Raw genomic sequence first — 26,087 nt, 5'->3', positions numbered from 1 at the left:
TCATAGAGTATACCTCTCTCGTTCGTAAACATAAAGACAATGCGGTTCCTCCACTTTCCTTCCCACATATACGCAGGATGAAAACACATGATGGCCTTGCTGTCTCAAATTGAAATAAAAGTCCTCTGTATTATCAGTGATGTCATTTCGTTGCAATTTTTTTGCTCACGAGTTTCTGTACATTGCAGGCTTTCTATAGAATGACTTCAAAGGACTTTCTTTGACAAAAGAGCCACGGGTAGTATAGAGCTCTATGGTATGTCTCAGCATAATTGAAAGGCTCTATTGACTGGTGAATTCATGAACTAACTGTTAACAGCTAAGCCCACTATAGCATGTTATTATAATGAAGACAGATAAAACGCATAAGAGGCTCTGGTCCAGTCTGAGCTTTTGTGACTACACCTTTGACATACAGCCAATGCATCTATAATGCTTAATGACTAAATTGACTAAAAAATGACTAAAAAAAGATGCTTAGCTGGCACCGAGCCACTTCCATTCTAGTCTGGCTATATTAACTGAATCCAGTTAGATCCTATCCTCTGTCTACAAGCCTCTCAGCTCAACCCATCAGCAATGACATGGACATACTGCATTTAGGCAATCGACAGCCACTGCTAATGTACAGTGACCCGTGTCCGGTAAGGTCACGGATGTTTGGGTATGTGACCGTGTTCTGATACAGAGGGTTTGGGGGCTACTGGAAGAAAAAAAGTTGTTGACACCCCGACACGCTCACACCGTGACGGACACACGGAGAACTTCTGCCTTCCCCCCTTCTTCTTCCTGGTGCTGTCAGCCTGGGTCAGTCGGCTGTCAATGTGGCTATGTTTGTGTGAAGTGCCGTGGCATTGCGCCTGCCTGTCAGTGTGTGATCGCACGCCTGGAGGTGACCACAGGGTTGTGGGTGTGCCAACCTCACCCCTCACCCCTCTGGTAGCAACTGACATTGCCCATCCATTCCTCTCCATGGGTTTGTCAGTCAGATCATCAGTTGAAAAAACTATAGAGATACTGGTAACTTACACAGAGCTGCTGTCTATACATATTATGTATATTTACTTAGTGCAAATCAATTTAGTGCAACATTTTTACTATAGGTTAAGATAAAACACAATATTTGACAGTTCTATCATCATGTACTTATCCTTATGTTGTTTCGAACACATGTGACCATAAGTCATAAGTAGCACGGACATAAGTAGCATTTGTAGAAATAGCCAAAAATACATTGTATGGGTCAAAATGATAGATTTTTTTAGATGACAAAAATCTTTAGGATATTAAGTAAAGATCATGTTCGTTAAAGATTTTTTATAATAAAAATATATTAAAACTTGATTTTTTGGGCACCCTCAGATTGCAGATTTTTTAATAGTTGTATCTCAGCCAAATATTGTCCTATCCTAACAAACCATAAATCAATGGAAATTAGATCTCAGTTTAAAAAATGTAACCCTTATGACTGGTTTTGTGGTACAGGGTCAAATATGTCCAACTTTCTTATGAAGCAAAAGAAGAGCTGTTTTTTATGTACTATTTTTTTTTAAGTACCAGGACCAGGGACAATTAACCAAAAAATAAAAAATCTGAAACATAAGGTAAGTTTCTGCGTTCAAAACTAAAGTTTAGTTATTTAATTTAGTTACTAACCATTTTGGCCTCTGACACAGCTTTCTCAAATCTCATTTGAGCTTGTTTAAATACGGTATTCATGATCAGCCATGTAATGTCCAAGAATGAATGTTTTTGGCATCACTTGCCTCAAACAAATGAAATATTTGAATATGCAAATGGAGATTTGAGCACTACAGAGGGGGAGAAGAATTTCAGAGAATAATGAGTCAAATGTTGGTCTCCAACAAACAAAGCTATTGCATGTACGGCCTCACAATGACTTGGCCCTTATTGTTAATTTCCCAGAATTTACTTGCTTGCCTTTAATGTATTTAGCCAGAAAATTACAAAAAGTTAAAGATCTGGATTTTGCTATTGCATATTATTTACGTATTGTTATAGTATTGTTTATATTATATTGTTAAACATACTAATGCATGGTTAATATATGGTTTTTTTTTTAATTGAATGGAGGTTAAAGTTACTAATGTTAGTTTAGGAAATTTCCCACTGCTTCACATTAACAGTCCCTCAATTATATCAGCAAATATTAAACTGTAAATGCTGAAATGTATGATATTAAGATAAGATATTAAAGTGAGGGGAAAAGAGATTATAACAAATATATAAAGGAAACAAAACATTGATCCAAATCCAAATATAGTATTCATTAATGCATTGTTTTGATTTTTTTATTACACTAGTTACTTGAGTTATTCCATGTAATTAAATGTTGATTAGACAAAGAGACGGATAGTATGTGCTCACGAACATCCTTAAAATCCCCATTATTAATAGTGGTACGTACTCTATACGTAATTTTAAAACCGCCACCAAACATAAAACGTATACTGATATAAATAGGTTAAAATCGAGAGGAAGGGTGATCCAGAGGCAACAGTATGACAGAGCACTGATCAAAGCTTCAATGTGTATAATTGTCATGGATGCAGGTTGTCAATCCTGAAGAACAGAAGCATGGCATCTACATATTACGATGCCCCTACCTTCTTTACTTTCCTCCTTTCTTTTACACGCAGTCAATTACGGGTTCCCATGTCACTCACCAACACCAAAACACTGCATGGAGGATATGAGGCGAAGAATTCTTATTTGAAGTTTAGCTCTCATTTGAATGACAAAAAGAAGGCCTGCTAACACACCGATAATAGAATCAATTTGCACACATTTATAGGCAGCAGAAATTAAAAGTGACAGAAAATGAAAGTCTCCAAAACAAATGAAACTGCATTTCCCGACCCACTAATGCAAAAAGTCCGATGACAAACAACAATGTGAACAGTTCTGTAATTTTGCTAGGTGCTTCTTGTGCTGTTAATGCAACAAATAAGAAAGAAGAAAAAAAAAAGGAATGAATTCTGCTAACATACAGAGAAACAGGCAGGCGAGGGCAGGCAGAAACTAAAAAGAGTCCAGTTTTATCTCTTTGAAAATCTCTGAATTAATCAGCAAGTAAACTATTACATTAAAGCATATAAAAGACATCTTTTTCTTTTGCTTTCTGCCTCTCTCTCTCTGTCACACGCTCACTATACACAAGAAACAAAAGCTAATTGAAGCGTACTGTTAAAAGGGTTTGAAATTTTAAGAGGGGCTCATACAGCTTTTGTTGATTTAGGTTTTGCACCATCTATCAATGGGTTCATAGGAAGAGGTTTAATCAGGTAGGAAACCCGGACAGAAAGAGGTGGGACGGGGTATTGTGTTGGTGTGAAAGCAGAACCAAAAAGGGGCGTCTTTTCACGTTTCTTTACTTTCACCTGCTGGGATCCATTTGGTCTCTTTCAAGAAGAAAAAGGGGCGAATGCAATGAATAAAGAAAGACAGACGAGTAGCCCATAAAGGCCAATAGCTTAATCAACAGCCACTTGTAATCACCACAGTACTAAACTCGACTGTCAGCTCACAACACTTTGAGCTCCATCCTCGCTCATGTAGTCAGAAACACATAATCAGATAGGAGAAAGCAAAATAAACTCTGTTTCTTCGCGTTGCTTTAGTCAGTTGTGTTCAAGATGTTGCAAAGCATGCTAGGGAGAAATTTAGAAATGTTATAAAATCACATCTGGGCGATTTTTCACTGTAGAGTCACCCAGTCAAAACAATGAGGTCATTGCGCCATCTTGGGGTGGAAGTGGGAACCATCCTCAGATTTTAAAAAAGAAAAATAATTAAAAGGTGTTATGAAATATATATATATATATATATATATATTGTTTTATAACGCTTTATCTATTTTTGTACTTCTATATTATATTTAAATAATTTGAACTACATTAACAGAGTTTCCGAGTGAAAAATAGTTGTGATGTGAAACAAATTTAGAATTCCAGGTGCAAAGAATCAGTAGCGTTTTATGCGATTACAAATGCTTTACCATTAGTTTTTCAGTGTAGTCTATTACGAAAATCATTTTGGAACTAATGACCACAAGGGGGCCGTCTGCAGTTTTAATATACAGTCTAATTAAAGTCAAATCCACACAGAGGCACACGTTTCACGCACACACACACAACTCAAATATTATTATGAAAACTATACGTTTTAAATGATAAATCCAGCACGCTGTATGAATTAAAATATGCAAATCATGTAGGCCTAAGTCATCTCGTGATTACATTTAAAATGCGTATATTTTCTGCTTTTGCTCATGAACTGGAGATTGTCATTGATCTCATGACATCACAGTTTCTTTTTCAAGAAACAGCTTTCAGCAATTTGTGTAGAAAAATGATACATCTGAATGGCATTTTTTAAATCTCTCAGTGTTAGTAAATCCTTCTTGCCCTACGATCACAGTCAATTCAACACTCTCAAGGCTATCAGGAAAATAAAATTTTCACATGTGAAAGCCACATGAATAACACATTTAATGCTTTGTATGCCTGAACATAAGAAACCCATTTCAAAACATACCATGGACAACATACAGACACACTCTCTCAACACACACACACACACACACACACACACACACACACACACACACACACACACACACACACACACACACTGGTTTACATGTTTTATGGGGACATTCCATAGGCGTAATGGTTTTTATACTGTACAAACCGTATTTTCTATGGCCCTACACCTACCCTACACCTAAACCTAGCCCTCACAGGAGATTGTGCAAACTTTTACTTCCTCAAAAAAACTCATTGTGCATGATTTATAAGCCTGTTTCCTCATGGGGACCTGAGAAATGTCCCCACAAGGTCAAAATTTACTGGTATTCCTATCCTTGTGGGGACATTTGGTCCCCACAACGTGATGAATACCAGGTACACACACACACACACACACACACACACACACACACATGTTGGGTTTACATGTTTTATGGGGACATTCCATAGGCGTAATGGTTTTCATACTGTACAAACCGTACTTTCTATCGCCCTACACCTACCCTACACCTAAACCTAGCCCTCACAGGAGATTGTGCACACTTTTACTTCATAAAAAAAACTATTTGTGCATGATTTATAAGCCTGTTTCCTCATGGGGACCTGAGAAATGTCCCCACAAGGTCAAAATCTACTGGTATTCCTATCCTTGTGGGGACATTTGGTCCCCACAACGTGATGAATACCAGGCACACACACACACACACACACACACACACACACACACACACACACACACACACACACACACACACACACACTTACGGCAGGGTCAGAAACCCATAACATTGTGAAGACAGGTCATACATTACTCAGCCAGGTTTGTACATGCATCTATTCCTTGAGAGCGCACTGGCTATTTGGAGAGCTACGGACATGGCACTTTGATAAAAGGGTCATTCTGCAGGCTTTGCGGGGGCTGTGTACTGTGAAGGATTGGATTTTCACATGAATGCTTGCACTCTCAGGCTGCCCGTCCTCTTCTTCGTCCACACTCAGATAGCCTTTGAATGGCAGATCTCAATTTCTGATTGCTGTCTGATTATCTATTCACCTCCAGCTATATTGACAGGGCACACTGCTATTGAGAAGTGTGTCAGAACGAGTGGTCGGAATTTAGATTTGGGCGTACAGGAGTGTCCACTTAGCCTATATTTTCTTAGTCACTGCTTGAAATGCTTGCGAATAAGCTCTGTAATAAATTAAACGCTTAAAGGCATAGTTCACCAAAAAACAAAAACTCTGGCATTGTTTATTCACCCTTATGTTGTTCTAAACCTGTATGACTTTCTTTCATCTGTGGAATTAATTTGAAAAACAATTGCTTTGAGTGCGTGAGGCAGAGTAAATCATGACCGAGTTTTCATTTTTACTGAGCTATCTATTTGTTTTAATATATTTATGGTAGGAAATTTACAAAATATTGTCATGGAATATGATCTTGACTTAATATCCTAATGATTTTTGGCATAAAAGAAAAATAAATAATTTTTACCCATACAATGTATTTTTGGGTATTGCTACAAATGGTCCAGGGTCACATTTAGGATAAACTGATAAATTATTATTTAATTACAGCCTGTTGTAAAATCTTACAATCAAGTAAGTTACATAAAGGAATTGTGCACCTAAAAAACAAGCAATTCATCAATGGACGAACCTTGATTTCTATAGTGCTTTATGCAATCCATCATGCTTCAACATGGAAGCAAGTCTATGGATGAGACTTCCGGTTCGTTAGCCGCTATAGGGAAATAACAAGAAGAATAACAGCATGGAGTAAACTATAAAACTGTTTGCAATACAAATCAGTGTGTTCATAATTAAGATAATACATTAAAATAATACGGTAAGACACACCAATTTGCAATATCATGCAGCAAAACAAGCTGTTTTGTACACTGTAAAAAACTATTTGTTGAGTCAACTTAAAATAATTAGTTTCCCCGCTGCCTTAACATTTTAAGTTTAGTCAACTCAAAAAACGTTTAGTCAACTTGAAATGTTAAGTTTTACTAAGTGACAGCTTAGATATTTGAGTTGATTCAACTTAAAATTTTAAGGCAGTGGTGTAACAAACACAGCTTTTAAGTTTAACAAACCAATTTTTGGTTTAGTCAACTCGAATATCTAAGTTGTCACTTAGTACAACTTAACATTTCAAGTTGACTAAACTTATTTGAGTTGACAGAACTTAAAATTTTAAGGCAGCAAGTGTTTGTTTTGTTGTTGTTGTTTTTTTACAGTGTGCAGCTAAAAATAGCTAGACACAGATGAAATCGCAAACCTGTTGGCAAACCAGACACAAAATCTATTCTATTGATCTAGAATCAATTACAGAAACTAGTATACACCTCTAGAAAGACAATTGTGTCATTAGTTCAAGTCAGTTCAGTGTTGGTTTAGTTCATAGTTAAGTTATTCAGCTATGTGCAGTTCTACAAAAGTGCAAAAATGTCGTTATTTATTTTGAATTCAATATTGTTTTTTAAACTACACTCTTGAATATAAAGGTTCTTTATTGGCATCGATGGTTCCATGAAGAACCTTTTCCATCTTTGAAACCTTTCAAATGCAGAAAAGGTTCCTTATAGTCAAAAATGGTTCTTTAGATTTTTAAAATGTTCTTCAAAATGGTTCTTTTAAGAACTGTTCACTGAAAGGTTCTTTGAGGAACCAAAAATGGTTCTTCTATGGCATCACTGCAATAGAAGAGTGTATTTAAGCCAGTTTTGAAACTTAAACTTAAAGTCGGCATTGTAGTGTGGTGTAGTAGAGGCAAATAAGGTGCAATATTAAGCTGAGGAATCTAGACAGAGCCCAATTAGAGAGAGATGGTTAGGATGGGACCTGCGGTGTGTGTGTTGGGGGTGGAGCTGATGGGGGAAGGGTGCCCGATGCCAACCTGAGACTAAACATTTTGATCTCCACACTTGGATTCACAGGCATACATTACTCCGCTGGCAGACTAATACGCTTCCACACACGCGCATAAACACACACAATTGGTCATTGCAGGCAACATGATCTGGGTGGCAACACAGTCAACACTGTGCATGGTGTTATGACGCCATCCTGTCTAGTGCAATCGCCTTTGTCGCAATGAGGACCACAAGCCAATAGCATCCTGCGACCCTCTAAAAACGTGTTATGGGAATATTGGTTGTGTTTCTGTCAAATGCATTTTCGAAATAGTTTGGTTTTGTCAATATAACACTTCCAATGAGTCGAACGGTACGTCTGACATAAATCGTCAACGTGAAATTGTAAGTAAGCTATGAATATATTACAGCCCTTGATCATGGCACAGTGCCAGCCAGTCTGCAAGCAGAATAGAGATTTGATGAGGTCATGTGATTTAGTAGCTGTTTGCTTCATGGAGAGAGCTGCACTTGTCCATATTGTAGCAGCTAATATCACAACAGCCCTCTGTCGGTGTCCATGGCAACGGGCGACAGAAAATGAAAGGAGGAAATTAAATCATGCTGTCGTGGGGGTGCATGCATTAATTTTGCATAAAGAGTGGATGATATGTGAACGCCTGGGCTTGCCTTTGTTCAGTGCCAGAGTCGGGTACACATCCAAATATGACAAAGCCGAAACCAAAAACTTGGGTTTAAAAACAGTGTAAGAGAGAGAGAGAAAAAAGCTAAATATTAATCATTGTCAACATAAATGTAAATTTGACTATGCTGGAAAAAGTGCAAGCAACACAAGATCAATCAAATATTATAAATGTACAAAATTATAAGTATAAAAAAACATTGATTTCTGTGCCAATATACAATAAGTGGACAACATTACAATTCTTTACAGTTTTGGCTAAATACATTTAAATTGAAACAAAGAAATAAAATATTTTAAATGTGAATTTATGCATTGTTACAGTGCAAAAATTAAAATTATGTATTGAAAAAATATTTGCTATTATCTAACAATGACTTAATGTAAATGTAAAAATACTAAAACTGATAAATTAAACAATATATGTGACCCTGGACCACAACACCAGTCTTAAGCATCTACAAGTATATTTGTAGCAATAGCCAAAAATACATTGTATGGGTCAAAATTATAGTTTTTTTATGCCAAAAATTATTAGGGTATTAAACAAAGATCATGTTCCATTAAGATATTTAGTAAATTTCCTACCATAAATATTTTAAAACTGATTTTTTTTATTTATTAATATGCATTGCTAAGAACTTCATTTGGACAACTTTAAAGGTGACTTTGATTTAGATTTTTTTTGCACCCTCAGATTCCAGATTTTCAAATATTTGTATCTCAGCCAAATATTGTTCTATCCTAAAAAAAAAAATCAATGGAAAGCATATTCATTCAGATGAATAAATTTCCATTTTAAAAATGACCCTTATGACTGGTTTTGTGGTTCAGGATCACATACAATAAAAAATGAAAATAAATTGGGCAACACTTTACAATAAGGTTCATTAGTTAACATTAGTTAACATGAACTAAGAATGAAACAACACTTCTACAGCATTTATTCATCTTAGTTAATGTTAATGCAGTGCGAACTAACATGAACAAACAATGAACAACTGTATTTTCATTAACTAACATTAACAAAGATTAAGAATGTATTGTTCATGTTAACAAATGACAAAGTTGTACCATAAATTGTCTAAAAATGTTGTTACATCATACACGTCTGAAGAGGAATAGTATGTACAATATTTTACTAACACTTAAAAATAAAGGTTCTTTATTGGCATCCATGGAACCTTTCAAATACAGAAAAGTTTTTTTTATATTCGAAAAAGATTATTTAGATGTTCTTCAAAAGGGTTCTTTTAAGAACTGTTCACTGAAAGGTTCTTTGGGGAACTAAAAATGGTTCTTCTATGGCATCACTGCAAAAACACCCCTTTGGAACCTTTATTTTTAAGAGTGTAGAGCTCCAAGATATTGCAGTAGGGTAATTTACATAACTAATTCAATTTACATATTTTTTCCCAACATATTGCACTGAACTTAGTGAGCTTTGTGGGTTTTTTATAGAGTCTGTATGGTGTTAAGTTGATAAAGGCCACAATGGAGCATCTGAATGGATGTTCTTGTAACATGCATGAGCCATTATGCACTTGTAGCCTATGGACAATCATTTTGATGGGCAACATTGACTGACATTATGCAGGTAAATTCTATGGAAGATTTTTCAAGGGCTTTGTGTTGCAGTGCTCACAACATTGCAATCTACTATAACAGAAATAAAGGGCAGGGTCAATGCCACAATATTGCTCCTTCAAGATGATCCGAGCCAAAAGAAAGCACTGACATACACTTTCAATATGTGCATAAAACATACTTGAGCTTGAATACAACATAACGAGTTTATTATTTGCTCAGACCTCAACAAGGAGCCTCAGCACAATAATCTTCGACTTTTTGCCTCGTGTATCCGGCCGTCGAGGGGCACGGTGACAGCTGTTCATCACGGCGACAGTAATACAAGACATTTCTATCTCTCCACACCATCAATTTACCAAGCCTGGACATTGATTTATTCATAACCATCAGTATGCATCATTTGTCCAAATTACAGAGAGGAAATATTGACAGAAGATAAATAAAGATATACCTGAGGCACAGTGTCAGATACAGCTGATTTCCTGCCTGTTCTAAACTGACTGAAACAACAACACCCAAAGACATCAGCTGATAACTAAAGTCATCTGCCAGAGTAAATTCACAATTTAAGGATAAAGGCAGTCATCTCCACCTGCATTAAATACCAAATGTCAAACTGTAAAATTTCTTGGCAACCTAAAGCCCGCATTTTCAGGCTGAAGGCAGTGCTTGACAGCAGATATCAGCTGCTGCATGACAAACAGATCATGCAAATGACCTCTGATGGATTCAGACTATCTGTCCATACCTGTGCTACATGGAAATGAGATTTTAATTTGACCAGACCACCTGATAATGATAAAACACTGACTGAGGGTCTGAGAAGCTGCCATCAAAGACACATTTATATATCAAGTAACATCTTTGAGTATCATGATCCATCACTTCTCCAGTTTTTGCATCTTCCCATGCAGCTGCATAAGGCAGAGCTTGCATCTCATCAATAATGCAACGAAACATCATGTTTATGCAATTCACACAATGACAGAGCACTAGTACATACTAGTGATTGTAGCCACATACTGACAACATCCCTACGAGCATACAACAGCCAGTGCCCACTCAAAAGCATGAAAAAAGACAGTTATTTAGGCTATAACACATATATCATGCCTCAACAACAGCTGGAGACTAGAGAGTGTAAAAAGGCAATAAATACTCACCTTTTGATGGTGTTTTGTGCAGGCTCTTATCGCTTCATGGTAGCACAGCACACAGGAAAAATAACTGTAGTGCCATGGTGATATGCAAATTAATGGATCACGCTGAATACAAGGACATTTATTATTCATAAATTACTCATGTTTATGCAAATTAGGTTACACAGCCTTACTCAAATAGGAGCTTGGTAATTTATTCTGTCTTGCTTCATAAGCTTCAGTGGCTTTTTATAAAGGCAAATATTTGGTCTAACTAACTGTTATTTGTGTAAAAAAGGAATTGTGGGTTTTGATTAAAAGCTTTTATTTCTTTGTGCAAAAATAATATCAGTGTACAAACATTTAAACCAAAATCGTCAGACAAATTAAGCACCTTAATAATGTAATACACATTAATGCTACAAAATAGCCTAAAAACTGGGTTTTTTTTTTTTTACTTGATGGAACCACGTTTCCAACATAGGGAAATGTGTTATAACAAACACTTGGCGCCCTCATGTGGTCATCTGAGAGAGTCTGTGTAGAACCTAGCCTCTGACAATTCACAACACATCTAAATACATATGAACTAAACCCATGCAGGGGCCAGTTGTTCAAATACATTTAATCTGGATCACAATGATCTGGATTTGGAAATCCTATGTTTTGCTATCCAGGATTACCATTTTACTTTTGTGTCAGTTTTTCAAAGCAAAATTGGATTGGATCACTCTGATCCAGATACACACTTTTTCAGATTTCCAAATCTGGATTACCATACGGAGCCCCTAAAGGGACATGGTGATGGAAATAAAAAAAATGGAATGCCAATGTTTTGCATTTTAGTTTTGCATTGCGTTTACACAAATAACTACTTCTGACTGGTCCATCTCTGATAATCATTCCAATGTAGTTTAAAAAAAAAAATGTGTTTGAAATGTTTGATATTGACAGCTGTTTGGGCATTTACTACATGTTCAAATTAAAGTTTTATTACATTTTTGTTCCTGAAATCCACCTTTCTGATGCAGAATAATCCGGATTGAACAACACAAACCTTTGTGTTAATCCATATCAAAACCAAGATTAGATTTTGTGATCTAATCCAAATTCAGAATCCTTTTTTATTTTGAACAACCCATTTTCAAGATTTGATCCAACACTCTTAACAATAAAGGTTCCAAAAGGGTGTTTTTACAGTGATGCCATAGAAGAACCATTTTTAACTCCCCAAAGAATCTTGTAGTGAACAGTTCCTAAAAGAACCATTTCAAAGATCTTTTTAAAAATCGAAAGAATCTATTTTTTTACTATAAATAAACTTTTCTGCATTTGAAAGGTTCAATGGATGAGCCATTGATGCCAATAAAGAACCTCCGATGGCCAATATCCGATCAGATTACTTTTGAACACCTGGCCCCTGTCCTGTTATGATTGTGCCAACGTAGTTTACAATTTTTAAACTTTAAATGGAATACAATATTTTTGTTTGATATTGACAGCAGTTTGGGAATTTAGGGCTATATAACATGTTAAAATGTTGTATTTTTTTGACAGTTTTCAAGTTTTATTACATTTTTGTCACTAAAATACACAATTCTGCTGGGATCAGAATAATAGTTTTTTAATCAAAAGTCTCCAATCTCATTAAAACGTTTTGAACAACACAAACTGTGGATTTAATCCAGATTGAAACCAAGATAGGCTTTTGTGATCTAATCCAAATTCAGAATCCTTTTTTATTCTTTTGAAAAACCCATTTTCAAGATTTGATTTAACACTCTGAAAAATAAAAGTTCCAAAAGGGTGTTTTTGCAGTGATGCCAAAGAAGAGCCATCTTTGGTTCCCCAAAGAACCTTTCAGTGAACAGTTCCTAAAAGAACAATTTAAGAACATTTAAAAAAAAAACTAAAGAACCTCTTTTACTATAAAGAAACTTTTCTGCATTTGAAAGTTTCCATGGATGTTCAAGGTTCTTTGTAGAACCAATAAAGATGCCAATAAAGAACCTTCGATGGCCAAAATCCCATCAGATTATATAGAACACCTGGGCCCTGTCCTGTTTTGATTCCGCCAATGTAGTTTACAATCTTTAAACTTTAAATGAAATAGAATATTTTTGATTGATATTGAAAGCTGTTTGGGAATTTGGGGATATATTATATGTTAAAATGTTGTATTTTTTGGACCAGTTCTACAGTTTTATTACATTTTTGTTACTGAAATCCAAGATTTTGGTGGGATCAGAATAATCAATTTTTTTTGGGATCAAAAGTATCCAAATCTTACCAAAACATTTTGAACAACACAAACTGAGGATTTAATCCAGATCAAAACAAAGATGTTGTGATCTAATCTGAATTCAGAATCCTTTTTTTCCATTTTCAAGTTTTGATCCAACACTCGTAAAAATAAAGGTTCCAAAGGGGGTTTTTTTCCAGTGATGCCATAGAAGAACCATTTTTAGTCCCCCAAACCTTTCAGTGAACAGCTACTAAAAGAACCATTTCGAAGAACAATTTAAAAATATAAAGAATCTTTTTATTGATTATAAAGAACATTTTCTGCATGTTCAAGGTTCTTAACAGAACCATAAAAAACATAATAAAAATGACCTCCTATGGCCAAAATTCAGATCAGATTGCTTTTAACAACTGGCCCAGTCCTGTTATGATTGTGCTATATTTACACTAGCAGTCTCTAACAATCTACAGCACACTTAAGTCCATATGAATTTAGCCCACAATTTTAGGCTTGAAAGCCGTTTTGTGTTCCTAGGGTCATAGATCTTCTCAAAACACTATCAACCTCTTTTTCAAACTGATGAAGAAGTTTGAAGTCACAGAATCCTCTGTACATTAGCCCGGTTGCTAGTGTTTTCATAGCCTCTTTCATTTGCCACAGTGAAGGTACAGTGACCGTGTGTAAACCATCGTTGAGCTCTGCTGTGACCACAGTCGGTGCGAGTTTTGGAACGTCCAGATCCGATAATGTGTCACTTTCATCATTAGACTGGTCCGTTGTGCTCTCAGATTGTTCGGACACACTTCTGTCCTCAGTTTGGTAACTTTGTGTATTTTCTGAACACTGGAACATCTCTCGTACAACATTCTCCCGGGTTTTAAAACGGTTGAACCAGGTTGTGCTTGCCCGAAAGTTACAGAATCCCATCATCCTAGCCAGCCGAGTTGCTTCTGAACAAATCTTTCGATCATTTAGTGTAATACCCCTCTCTCGAGAATGATCTATCCATCTCCAAAGCGCAGCTTCAATTTGTCGCGTCTTTGTAGATGTAAAATCCATCCTTGGTACCAGTTGTGCCACAGTCTTGTTATTGCATGACCGATTATGTCGGCCGATCTGGAACATCGCTCGTACGACTCCCTCTCGGGTTTTAAAGCGTGTGAACCATTCTGTGTTCGCTCTGAAACTACGGAAGCCCACAGTCCGGGCCAACCGAGCCGCTTTTGAACGAATGGTCGATTCGTCTACGTTAACACCGCTCTCTCGAGAACGATCGATCCACCGCCACAGTGCAGCTTCGATTCGATGCGTCTTTCTGGTTGTAAGGTTGTTCGTAGGCTCCGCCGCTTTATTGTCAGATTTGAGCTCTTCTGTTGCGTCTCTTTCTTTTCGGTCGACCTGGAACATTTCTCGTATTACTGCCTCCCGTGTTTTGAACCGCGTCAACCATTCTGTGCTCGCCCTGAAATTACAGAGACCCATTTCTGAAGCCACTCGAGTCGCCTTTTTACGAATCGTTGAATCATCTACTGTGATTCCGTTCTGAAGGGAAGTATCGATCCACTTCCAGAGTGCAGCTTCTACTCGAGGCGTCTTTCGAGATGGAAAAACAGTCTTAGGAAGGTTTGACTTGGCATTTTTGATATTCCTTTTCCGGAGCCAGGTGCAAAGCAGAGGCCCTGAGATGTTTAGCAGACGCGCTGCAGCTCTTTGGGACATTGGAGGAAGCTGGTCATATTTCTCGAGTATACGCTTTTTCTCCTGAACTGATCTGCGGAAATACTTCCTCGTGGCCATGTTTATTTTCCTCAGAGAAGCGATGGAGATTTGAACTTTGGCGGCGAATCTTTTAAGTTGGATCTTTTCAGCGAGTCAACTGAACCGGTTTGGTTAGAATGATTCGTACACGAATCGGATTGAATCGAGCAACTGAAATTTTACAAATGGCATGACTGTATGAGAGTTCTATCAACATGAACACGAGTACAAATACGAGTACACTTTTTATAGGAACTTTATTTGTCCCAATTCAGTTATTATTAATGTCATATAAAGAAAACAATATGTGATTTGAATAAACACCTTTAGGGCCACTGTCCTGCAGAGTGTAGCGTCAAATTGCTCCAAAATACCTGGATGAAAGTTTCTAGTAACGTTAATAAGACCTTGATTAGCTGGTTCAGGTGTGTTTAGGTTGGAGCTAAACTGAACTGAATTTCACATCCATAAAGCATGAAGTAAAAGAATCGCTCAATTGTTTGTTTGATCCGGATCTTTTAAACATACTGTTCGAAAGAGTCGATTCACATAAATGAATCAGACTCTTGAGTGAGGAACACAATCGACATCATCGAAAGGCGACTAAAAGGTGGCGTTAATCGTATGCGACGTGTTCTTGCGCATGTCTACTGCTGAAACTTCGGTTGAAACAAAGCTCAATAGCCGAATCTCTTAAAACCATTTAATATTTGTACGACCATTTTTGATACACAGACGGAACGTCAGCGTGTGCCCAGGAGGGGTGAGACTAAAATATTTAATCCTTAGGATTCAGTTTTAAAGAGATTTGAAAACATTGCCTTAGTTAACTGCCTCGGTAGTGCATTGCACTAACTTGCATACTAGTAACTCGTAAATAATATGCAATTATTTGTATATACTCGTCTGCTACACTTCTTGACAGTTTGTCAAAATGCCCGTTTGTAGTGTGTAATCAGATGTATTGTTCCATCAGCAGCCTTGTATTCAACATGTATCACAACAGCTCTCAGAAGAAATACTGGACTTACGATAAAGAAGACAGTTTGGATAAATTAAGACTAGAAGCTAATCGAAAGTTCTGCTTAAAAGGCATGTCCAGTGGTAAGGTAAGTGAAAGCTACAGGGATTTTACTTACTTTAAGTCTTCAAAATATTATCGTTCTATCTATTTTATCTATCATTCTGTTGTTCTATCTATCTATCTATCTATCTATCTATCTATCTATCTATCTATCTATCTATCTATCTATCATCTATCTATCTATCTATCTATCTATCTATCTATCTATCACAAAGCACAGGAATCCAGTCATTTATTGTTAACCGCATAAACATGAATCATACTTTGACTTCATCTCTTTTTCAGCCTGGAATAAATGAATCCATGTTTCTTGATGAACAAGAAGAGAAAGTGCTTTTCAGACACTACGAGAAGAGATTGCTAGACTTCTGTGCCATGTTCAAGCCAGCGATGCCTAAATCAGTTGTGGTAATAAAAATCACTTTTATTAGTTCAAGATGAGATCATCTAGTGTGGCGTTCTGGGGTTTTGTGTTTTCAAACCTGTGTATGTTTTTCAGGGCACAGCCTGTATGTATTTTCGAAGATTCTATTTGAACAACTCTTTAATGGAGTATCACCCTCGGACGATAATGTAAGTGTATTGAGTTATAAGATCTGGAATTATTAGAGATTTTTCATTTCTGACCTTCATGTCCTACTTTTGCAGGTTGACATGTGCGTATCTCTCCTGTAAAGTGGATGAGTTTAATGTGTCCAGCACTCAGTTTGTGGGAAACCTTCAGGAGAGCCAAGCGGGACAGGACAGGGCTCTAGAACAGATTCTAGAGTATGAGCTGCTGCTTATCCAGCAGCTTAATTTTCATCTGGTTATTCACAATCCATATCGGCCCTTAGAGGGCTTTCTGATTGACCTGAAGGTGATGGCAATGTTATTATGTCAGGCTGCTCAAAAGTTTGTAAAAGTTGCCAAACGGATTATTTAAGTGTATGATTTCTGTATTCTCAGACCAGATACCCATTGTTAGAGAATCCAGAGATGCTGAGAAAGACTGCAGAAGACTTTCTTAACAGAGCAGCAATGACAGATGCCGGACTCCTCTTTTCTCCATCTCAGATCGCCCTCACCGCCATCCTCAACAGTGCTGCACGTGCTGGCCTCAAGATGGAGGCGTAGGTTTCTTCTTCAGCATTCAGAGCTTCTAGCAGTTGAGATGGAAGGGTGTTAAAAAGTATTTTCTTTGACATTTACAGATATTTGACCGAATGCATGGGGCTTAAGGAGGATAAAGAGACCCTCTCAAAGATGTATGAGTCAATGAGACGTTAGTATTTTTCTTTTCCTTTTTTTAACTGTTAAAATGTCACTAGATAAGAGATGAATAACTCTGAACACTCCTGCAAAACCTTCATCAAAGGTCTCAGGTATTCAGGGAGTAAATCTGATAAATGGTGGCCTGTAACTTCATCAAAGTTATTTTATGAGAGGTTTATCTCCTAAAAGATCTATTTTGCTGTGAAATGCCATTTTGAAGACCTAAAGAAAACCCATTCGAACCCTTCCATACTTTAACCGTATGCAGACTATGTACACTGCCACTCAAAAGTCTAGAATAATTTAACCAAATTTATATTTTTAATCTTTAAAACCTTTTGATCTAAGGACTTGAATGGGTAACAGTTCATGTGACACTGAATTACATTATAAAGTATATTAAAATGTATTTATTTGAAATAATTCATTCAAAATATCACTGTTTCACAAATTTTTTTATTAAATAAATGCAGCCTTGGTGAGTGACAAAAAAAACTCCACCTTACCAACATAGTGTACTGTATATCTGTGGAGGCCCGTTTCTACTTTTTTTGCTGTTTCTACTGAAAAAAAGGTAATTGTGACACTTTTCTCAGAATTACATGATAGCCCCCTCCCCAAAGTTGGGCTTTGTAATTGGAGTTTACAACTCGCAATTCTTCCTTTTTTCCTTCAGAATTGAGATATAAACTCCAATTTCAAAGTCCAATTTTGTGAAGAAAAAAAAAGAATTGCATGATACAAACTCACAATTTTAATAAAATCAGAATTGCGAGTTAGTATTACGCAATTCTGAGGAAAAAAGTCAGAACAGTGAATTTATTTCTCACAATGCAATTTTATATTCTGAATTGTGAGTTTATATCTCGCAATTCTGACTTCATAAATCACAATTATGAGTTTATATCATGCAATTATAAGTTTATATCTCACAATTTTTAGAAAAACAGTCAGAATTGTGAGTTTGTATCACGCAATTCTGAGGAAAAAAAATGTCGCAATAACCCTTTTCATTTTTTATTCAGTGGTGGAAACGGGCTTCCATAGTATATCCATACATCAGAAGTTTTGATTTGTTGTTGTGCCTAAAAGTAACTGGTTTGGTGCAAACCAATTATTTAAGGACAACTTTTGTCATTAAAGATTATGAATTATTTGTTATTGGCACATTACGGATATAAAATGTACCATGTAGACCATAATATTGTGTCTGTTTTGATTACAGGAATGACAAGTCTTGTTAAAGCATACGAGCTTCCCAAAGCAGAGGAGGTCAATGCCTGCAAACAGAAACTGGAAAGGATTCATGCAGAATTTGCTACAAACTTGTGAGTATTTTTTAGAAAATATAAGATTGATACAAATCAAATATATTAAATAAACACACAAAACTAATCATACTAAGAGTTTTATTCAGCCAGGTTAGTAACTTGGTGTTTTGTATCTAAGATGCAAAAGTTGTGGTTTTTGAGTATAAAATATAAAAATAAAAATACATGAGCTACCTGAAATACAAAAAAAATTGGTAAATCTGCATCATGCTCTTCTTAAGATTTGCCGGGTAATAAAATGCAGCTAAATGTACTGTAGAGAATCCCCTACATCAGCTGTAGATGAATGAGTACAAAGTGAGCCGTTTCAAGTCAGTTGTAGCGAATATACACTGAATATACAGAATTACCATGTTTTTAGGATGTGGCACAAAGGTTAAACCAGTTTTTTGGACTTCTACCATGGTAATCATTGATGACAATGATGTATATAAGAGTACCATGGTATTGCTATCAGTTATCTCCACTGTACATTTGTACAGGAATCAGAGAGTACGGAACAAAAGGACATTTTTACGTAATTCAAGGAGTAATAATACACATCAAGAAACAGCCAAATTAACTCAAGCTAGTTTGATAAACACGAATAGTAAAATAATGTATTTTTATACTCAGTAGGTCTTGATGTTTGATGCTTTTGTGATGTGAAATAAACCAGGAAGCCCATAATCTACTCGGCCCATTTTGGTGAAAAGCTTTAAAATTAATTTGAGCTTGAGCCATCGTAGGTTAGGTGGAAGAACAGGGGCCAGGTTATTAAAAGTGGACGCATGCAGCAGCCTCGTGTAATCTATCCTCCAAAATTGAATCGGTCTCACTGATCTGCTCATGTATCACATACAAACACTGGTTTGGAGATAAAAGCCAGGATGCAGCATCTTGTCAGGCGAAGCGGCTCAGAAGGTAAGATAGGAATCAGTCGCTATCTTTAGGATCTGTGCCTGCCTGCATCTGAAACCGCAGTCGAAAACAGGAAGAGGTTGTGCGGTACAACTGAGTGTAGACGGTTTCTTAAGGCTTGCACCATAAGTGCATCTCGCTTCCCTGATGGTCAAGAGCAACGCGGTGCCAGAGTTCTCGCTCGCTACAGATACCAGTCAAGCGCTCACGGCTCCAAGCGTCGGTTATACCAGCGAGGGTCAGATCCAAGTTGATTTCGCAGACGTCTCCATGAGGGGTCAAGTCAACAAGCATTTCAGATTGATGCTTAATTTTGGTTATTCTGTTGAAGATTCATCATTTCCAGTCAAGGAAGATCTCTAACCATCTCTTTGATGGCTTTTGAATCTGTTGGTTTGAGATTGAAATTGGCAGTGTGTTGCCTAACTAAAGTCTGAGCATCCACCGTCTTCCTTTGCATCTGGGGAGAACAAGTCTTGCTGTCTTTGCTAGCAATCTTTTCTTTCAGAGGATCTGGATAGTGGTTGCTACAGCCATAAAGGTACATTCAGTTCTGCAAAATAAAGACAGAATTAGGCATGGCGACCTTTCAGGATTAAGTCTTGAAGGACTGATGGTAGCACTGTCAGAAGGTCATGGCATTGTAATGTCTACATGCTATGGATCATCTTGTTCTTCACCCTGTGTGCTCAGAATTTCTTCTAGTTCACAACAAGATCATTTCTGTTCAGGCTACAGTTAAAGAACAAATTGGCACGGACAACAGCTACATATGATTGACAACTACACAGTTAATGAGCTACAATGAGCAACACTAGTTTGCATGCTTTGATGTGTGTGAGACTGTTACGAAATGAATGCAGTCTTTGGATGGTAACTGTTTGTGGTTCTGATGCTTTCCTCTGTCCATGTCCTTCAGGAAAAGAAAACATGGATATGAAGATGATGATCACGTCGTGAAAAGGCAGATGGTGGCTGAGGAAGTAAGTGTATTTGAAGATTATTTGCTCCTCAGATGCGCATCTTCTGGCTACCGCTTGAAGTTTATGGGTTTTCTGTTTTACAGGAGTGGACTGATGAGGATTTGGATGCATTGTGATGATGAAATTGTTTTTAAATTGGCCACGTCCTCTGCAGAACGGGTTGAGTGATTCTGTTTGACATGCCATCACCGACGGAGGATGCACTTCTCAAACTAGATTGTAAATATTTCAGTAAAATGTAATGTACATCTTTTTCTTCTGTGGAAATAAAACGTTATTTTTTATTATTCACATAATAGTTGAGTTCTTTTATTAACACACATTACCATGAGCATGGTGCATTTACAGTTGAGGTCAAAAGTTTACATGCACCTTGCAGAACCTACTTAGTACTGACCTGAATAAGACGTTTACATATAAGAGAAAATAAGTTGAATTGATAAAAATGACCCCGTTTAAAAGTTTACATACACTTCATTCTTAATACTAAGCTGTTACCTTGAAAGATCCACAGCTGTTTCTTTTTTTTTTTTGTGATGGTTGTTCATGAGTTCCTTGTTTGTCCTGAACAGTTAAACTGTCTGCTGTTCTTAAGAAAAATCCTTCAGGTCCCACAAAATTTGTGTATTTGAACCCTTTCCAACGACTTTGAGATGTACAGTATAACTGAGGTTCTATTTCTATTAGGTCCAACTATTACAGAAGGTTCAAATGCTCACTGATGCTTCAGAAGGAAACAAGATGCATTAAGACTAGAACATTAGAAGATCAGGGTAAATTTCTCTTATTTTATCTTCTGGGAACCATGTAAGTATCTTCTGTAGCTTCTTAAGGGCAGTACTAAATGATAAAAATAATGACATTTAGGCAAAACAAGAAAAATGTACACACCTTCAGTCTGTTCAAAATCTTACACCCCTGCATTGTTTTTCATCCTGGAGCATCATTGAACATTTGAACCTTCTGAAATAGTTGCATATGAGTCCCTCAGTTGTCCTCAGTGTGAAAAGATAGATCTCAAAACCATAGTCATTGTTGGAAAGGGTTCAAATACACAAAAATGCTGAAAAACCAAAAGATTTGTGGGATCTGAAGGATTTTTCTGAAGAACAGCGGGCAGTTTAACTGTTCAGGACAAACAAGAGACTCATGAACAGCTATCACTAAATAAAAAACACAGCTGTGGATCATTCAGGTAACAACACATTATTAAGAATCAAGCGCATCTAAACTTAAACGGTCATTTTTATAAATTCAACCATTATTTTCTCTTGTGGACTATATGTAAACATCTTTTATGTGAACTCTTATTAAGGCCAGTACTAAATAAATAACATGCATTTTATTTCCCTCTTATTTTGGTATAATTAACATTTTGCAGATTCTGTAAGGTCAATGCAAACTTTTGAAATCAACTGTAGAGACTACTGTTCAAAAGTTTTGGGTCAGTAAGTTTTTTTTTTATATATATATAAAGAAAACGCTTTTCAGCAAGCATGCATTACTTTTGATCGAAGGATTGATGTTGAATATACTGTTCTTTTCATCAAAAAATCCTGAAATATGTTTCACATAAATATTACACAATATATATGTTTCAACTGATGATAAAAAGACAGTTTCTTGAGCAGCAGATCAGTATATTAGAAGGATAATTCAGAAATCTTACTCCAAAGACTGGAGTAATGGCTGGTGAAAATTCAGTAAGTTCTTTTAAATGGTAACAATTCCACAATTGTACCGTTTTTACTGTATTTTAGATTAAACGTCTTTTAAAAATTTTACCCACCCCAGACTTTGGAAAGGTAGCCAAAATCCACTGGATGAGCAAGAACGGCCTACATCTTCAATTACTGCAGGAACAATGGTATTCATATGGTATATCTTCAATTACTCATTTTTCAGATGTTCTACATTACACATATTGCAGGGTCAATCTCTCTACAGAAAAGTGGGGTAAAGGGATGTTCTGGGATTTGCTCAATTGACACATCACAGATGCTGTTGATAACCATAATAATGGTTCTTTATTCAAAATCAAGAACTGAAAACAGACAAACACTAGAATATCTTTTAGAGGAGCACAACAGCTGTCTTGTTATTTTCAAAAGCCGTTTTCACGAGCTGATCCGAGACAGTCAGTACTTTATAAAACGTTTAATAAGTGCATGCATTCCTGATACAATCTTTACTATTATAAATTTTACTGCTGTAAACATTTTTTTTTTTTACCTTGAACTTTTCTCCTGAGAACGTGTCTGGCTTTGAATTTGTCTCAGGGAAGACTGAACCAATCAAACATATTGTACAATATGGAAAACAAATCAGGTTAGCTCAAATTATATATACTCATGATTCCAGCAAGAGAATTTATTGTTCTGATATAAAATAATCATACTCTCTGAGGATGATAAAAAGAAAAAAAAAATCCAGTCTACAGCACAAATCGAACTAAATGGAACAGGAAAAAGGACAAAGAACACTAGTCTGAGCACATTTTGCATATTCATAGCCATGTAAATCAGTAACAAATTACAGTATAAAAAGCATTTTAGCTCATAATCCAGTTATAGAGAAGAATCGTTGCAGCCTTGTGTCAGTTCAGTTTCAGATCAAGCAGATGAAGAGATACACTTTGGCAACCTGTATTTAAAAACATCATTCTGTCGACTTAATGGGTCGCTCGTTCGACCCGTCTGTTAGATTGATATGTACCCAAGATATGGAGAGCAGTCAAACCTGGTCGTGTGATTATAAAGTCATTGGTGTCGGACTTCGGAGTCCAGCCGTTTTGTTTTCAGCTGTAGTTTGCATAGTTCTCGTGGCACGGACAATGAGGCGGAGGAAAAGGGATGACGGAAGATATGGGGAGGGTGGGAGTTGGCATGGGGATGAGGGTGGAGCATGCTGGGGGTCCCATTGGCTACTCCATGAAGACGGAGACAAACTGACAGACAAAATGACGGAGGTGGAACTACCTGTTGCTGTTGGACATGGCATAGTGTGCCTGTTTCTGCTGCAGGAGCTCAGTGATGGCCAGCAGCTTTTTCAGCACATGCTGTGAAGAAAAGAAAGAGCCAACAAGCAATGATTGCATTATAATCTTCACCTGCTGGTTTAAAAAAATGGCACAGCAAAGCCAAAGATTTCTCGAGGTGACTTATGACAATCGTTTTCTGATCGTCGGGTGGCCCTTTTCATTAATGTCTGCACCAATAACGGTGCGTTTTGCACATAGTAGGTGACTTACTGAGCCACAATGATAAATAAAAAAACAGCTAGATTGAACACAACAGAACTGAAACGAGGTCCAGGGTTTTTCTGGACATTTTCCTCAGTTAAACTTATAAAAATGCATCCAGTGATTCTCAACCAGGCGGCCTCAACAAACGTCCAAGGGAGATGTAAAACATTTTACTGGGTTGAGATTGAGTTAAAGTATTTTTAAAAAATCCTTATGCAGTAAGTGAGTCATTGTGATTGAACCGAATCATTTAAACGGTTGATTCATTCAGGAATGAAACCCAAAACTGTGGTGTTGCTGTGTTTGGAATGATTCCTGTTGGCGAAACTGAGCAAAAACAGAAAATATGGTCTCTTAATATTAACCTCTTGTTTATTGAACTGTTGTATAAAATCAATATCACATTTGCAACCAAGCTGATTTCTGAAGAAAAAAACAGCACTTTCAGTCTTTGTGTGATATTGATTAACTATATGAAATTATAAAAAATATATACATTTTCTTCCTCCATATCTTGAATTATGTGATCATTCTAAATTAGGGCTATCAGTAGATTAAAAATTTTAATCTAATTAATTACATGATGTGTTGATTAATTTATGTAATTAATTGCAAAATAAATATGACTATGAAAATAGCCACAAAAGATTATTTAAAGCTATTTTTGTGTTAAATGAGGAAGTGTCAACAGAGAAGGTTTGTTACAAGTCTTCTAAATACCTTCTTCTATGTTCCACAAAAGAAAGGTTTGAATTTCAAACTTTGAAATGACATTAGGGTGAGTAAATGATGACAGAATTTAATCTTTTAGGTGAACTATCCTTTTAATGTTTTTATTGTTATTATTATTAGCGTATTATTTAATGAATAATGATACTCCTAATAAGAAACTAAATCTGCCAGCAGATGACGGTAAATGTCTTTATGAGTCAGTCATTTGATTTGTTCAAATGAATACTGTTTGATAAGCAGCTGTGCAATAACAACGAACAGTCAGTTCATAAGTCTAGGTTTGAGACAAATTTCACAATTCAATTTGATTATGCTTCACAAACTTGCAATTTAATTCCAATATCAATTTCATTACAGCACAAGGCAAATTTTCTCAAGGAAACAAAAATCTTGCTGTAAAATATACATGACAGTCAGTTGGTACTACAGTACTATAACTGAAGGTTAAAATTAGCTGATTTGTATATGAATGCTTAAAATTACACTCAATGAAGTTTATTCAAACATAAGTTAAATATTGACGAACAGCAAAAATAATGAATGTTATATGCTACATATATTTAGCAAAATGCTCCTCATATTGAGTAAATTTTTTCTAGCCGACTGACGAGTTTAAGCTCACCAAATATGTTTTTTTCTGAGGTAAATGCTGTGTTACATGACATTGTTTACAAACTGATATATTAGTGTCTTTCCACAGTTTAAATACTGATTGAGCTATTACATAAGACAGTTTATGAATATCTGTAAGTTGTACTCTTTCTTTTAACATACCTTCGGATGCTAATTCATTTTTATTTCATGCTGAAACTGGTATTTATGGCAAGCCGTTTTAGCCTTAAATATACTAAGCGTTACTCATTGTAACTGCATTTTTACTAGTAACAATTCAATTAGAGAGCTCTATAATTCAATTTTTACTAGTAATAATTCCAATTACAGAGCTCTCTAATTCAGTTTTTACTAGTAACAATTCTGATTAGAGAGTTCTCTCATTTAATTATTATTAGTAAAAATGCAATTACAGAGCTCTACAATACAATTTTTGTACTAATAAAAAAACACATTAAAGATATGTTTATTGCAGAGCCCTGTAATTGAATTAAAGAGCTCTCTAATTCAGTTCTTACTAGTAACAATTGAATTAGAGAGCTCTCTAATTGGAATTGTTATAAGTAAAAATAGTAGTAAAAATAGTAAAAAATGCAATTACGACAAATGACTCTTAGTATATTTTAGGCTGAAACGGCCTTTTTTTGTTTGAATATTGTAATAAAATTTGAAATCTGAGACTTTGTTTCACGGAAATAACAAAGCACATTAGACTATTTGTAGATGCACTACAATGTTCTGTTCATTAAATAAAAAACAGGCTATACTAATCAATTCTTGGGATATTTTTTACCCACCCCTACACCCCACCCATACATTCATGTCAGGGTCCTGTCGGGGTTTGTTTTGTGATCATGATTGGCTGACTGCACATAATGTCTACATATATCCTACCATCATATATCATGAGAAAGACACATACCTGCTGTGCTCCTCTTTCATTGCTGAGGGTGCGGAGTTCGTCAGAATGAGTAGCACAGATCTCATGCAGGGCAGCAAGGTCACGGGACAAATCAGTCCTAAAGTGCTCGGTAGATTCCGGGAGATCAGGAACATTCTGGAGAAACAGCACAGAGGGAATGTTATAGGACAGCTACTTCA

At 36.3% G+C, this 26,087-nt stretch overlaps 3 protein-coding genes across 6 annotated transcripts in view; 1 reads left to right on the top strand and 2 right to left on the bottom strand.

The window, feature by feature from the left end:
* Positions 1–13,363: 13,363 nt before the first annotated feature.
* Positions 13,364–15,117, bottom strand: LOC141334309 (uncharacterized). Its single transcript, XM_073839358.1, has one exon. It carries the CDS (start codon positions 14,883–14,885, stop codon positions 13,593–13,595), a length of 1,293 nt encoding a protein of 430 aa, XP_073695459.1. The 5' UTR covers positions 14,886–15,117; the 3' UTR covers positions 13,364–13,592.
* Positions 15,118–15,463: 346 nt separating this feature from the next.
* On the top strand, positions 15,464–20,687 carry ccnh (cyclin H). Of its 2 annotated transcripts, none has more exons than XM_073839359.1 (10): positions 15,464–15,609; positions 15,826–15,955; positions 16,216–16,338; positions 16,430–16,503; positions 16,579–16,789; positions 16,879–17,042; positions 17,124–17,194; positions 18,410–18,512; positions 20,335–20,398; positions 20,482–20,687. In XM_073839359.1, the coding sequence occupies exons 2-10, from the start codon at positions 15,839–15,841 to the stop codon at positions 20,512–20,514; spliced, it is 960 nt and encodes a 319-aa protein (XP_073695460.1). In that variant the 5' UTR covers positions 15,464–15,609; positions 15,826–15,838; the 3' UTR covers positions 20,515–20,687. The 2 variants fall into 2 exon arrangements, with proteins under 2 accessions (XP_073695460.1, XP_073695461.1); XM_073839360.1 differs by having other exon boundaries at positions 15,484–15,609; positions 15,823–15,955.
* Positions 18,523–26,087, bottom strand: part of rasa1a (RAS p21 protein activator (GTPase activating protein) 1a) — a 55,400-nt gene continuing 47,835 nt past the window's right edge. For 2 of the 3 annotated variants that reach the window (XM_073839354.1, XM_073839357.1), the window contains exons 24-26: positions 25,909–26,043; positions 23,377–23,456; positions 18,523–19,968 (exon numbers count right to left, since the gene is read on the bottom strand). In XM_073839354.1, the coding sequence (XP_073695455.1) occupies positions 19,920–19,968; positions 23,377–23,456; positions 25,909–26,043 (264 nt within the window). In that variant the 3' untranslated portion in view covers positions 18,523–19,919. Of the gene's footprint in view, positions 19,969–22,406; positions 23,457–25,908; positions 26,044–26,087 lie in introns of those variants that run through there. The other variant, XM_073839356.1, reaches the window with a different exon arrangement.

This window comes from Garra rufa, chromosome 5, assembly GCF_049309525.1.
Source record: "Garra rufa chromosome 5, GarRuf1.0, whole genome shotgun sequence".
Taxonomy (NCBI): Eukaryota; Metazoa; Chordata; class Actinopteri; order Cypriniformes; family Cyprinidae; genus Garra; species Garra rufa.
This window is presented reverse-complemented; position numbering and strand designations above follow the sequence as displayed.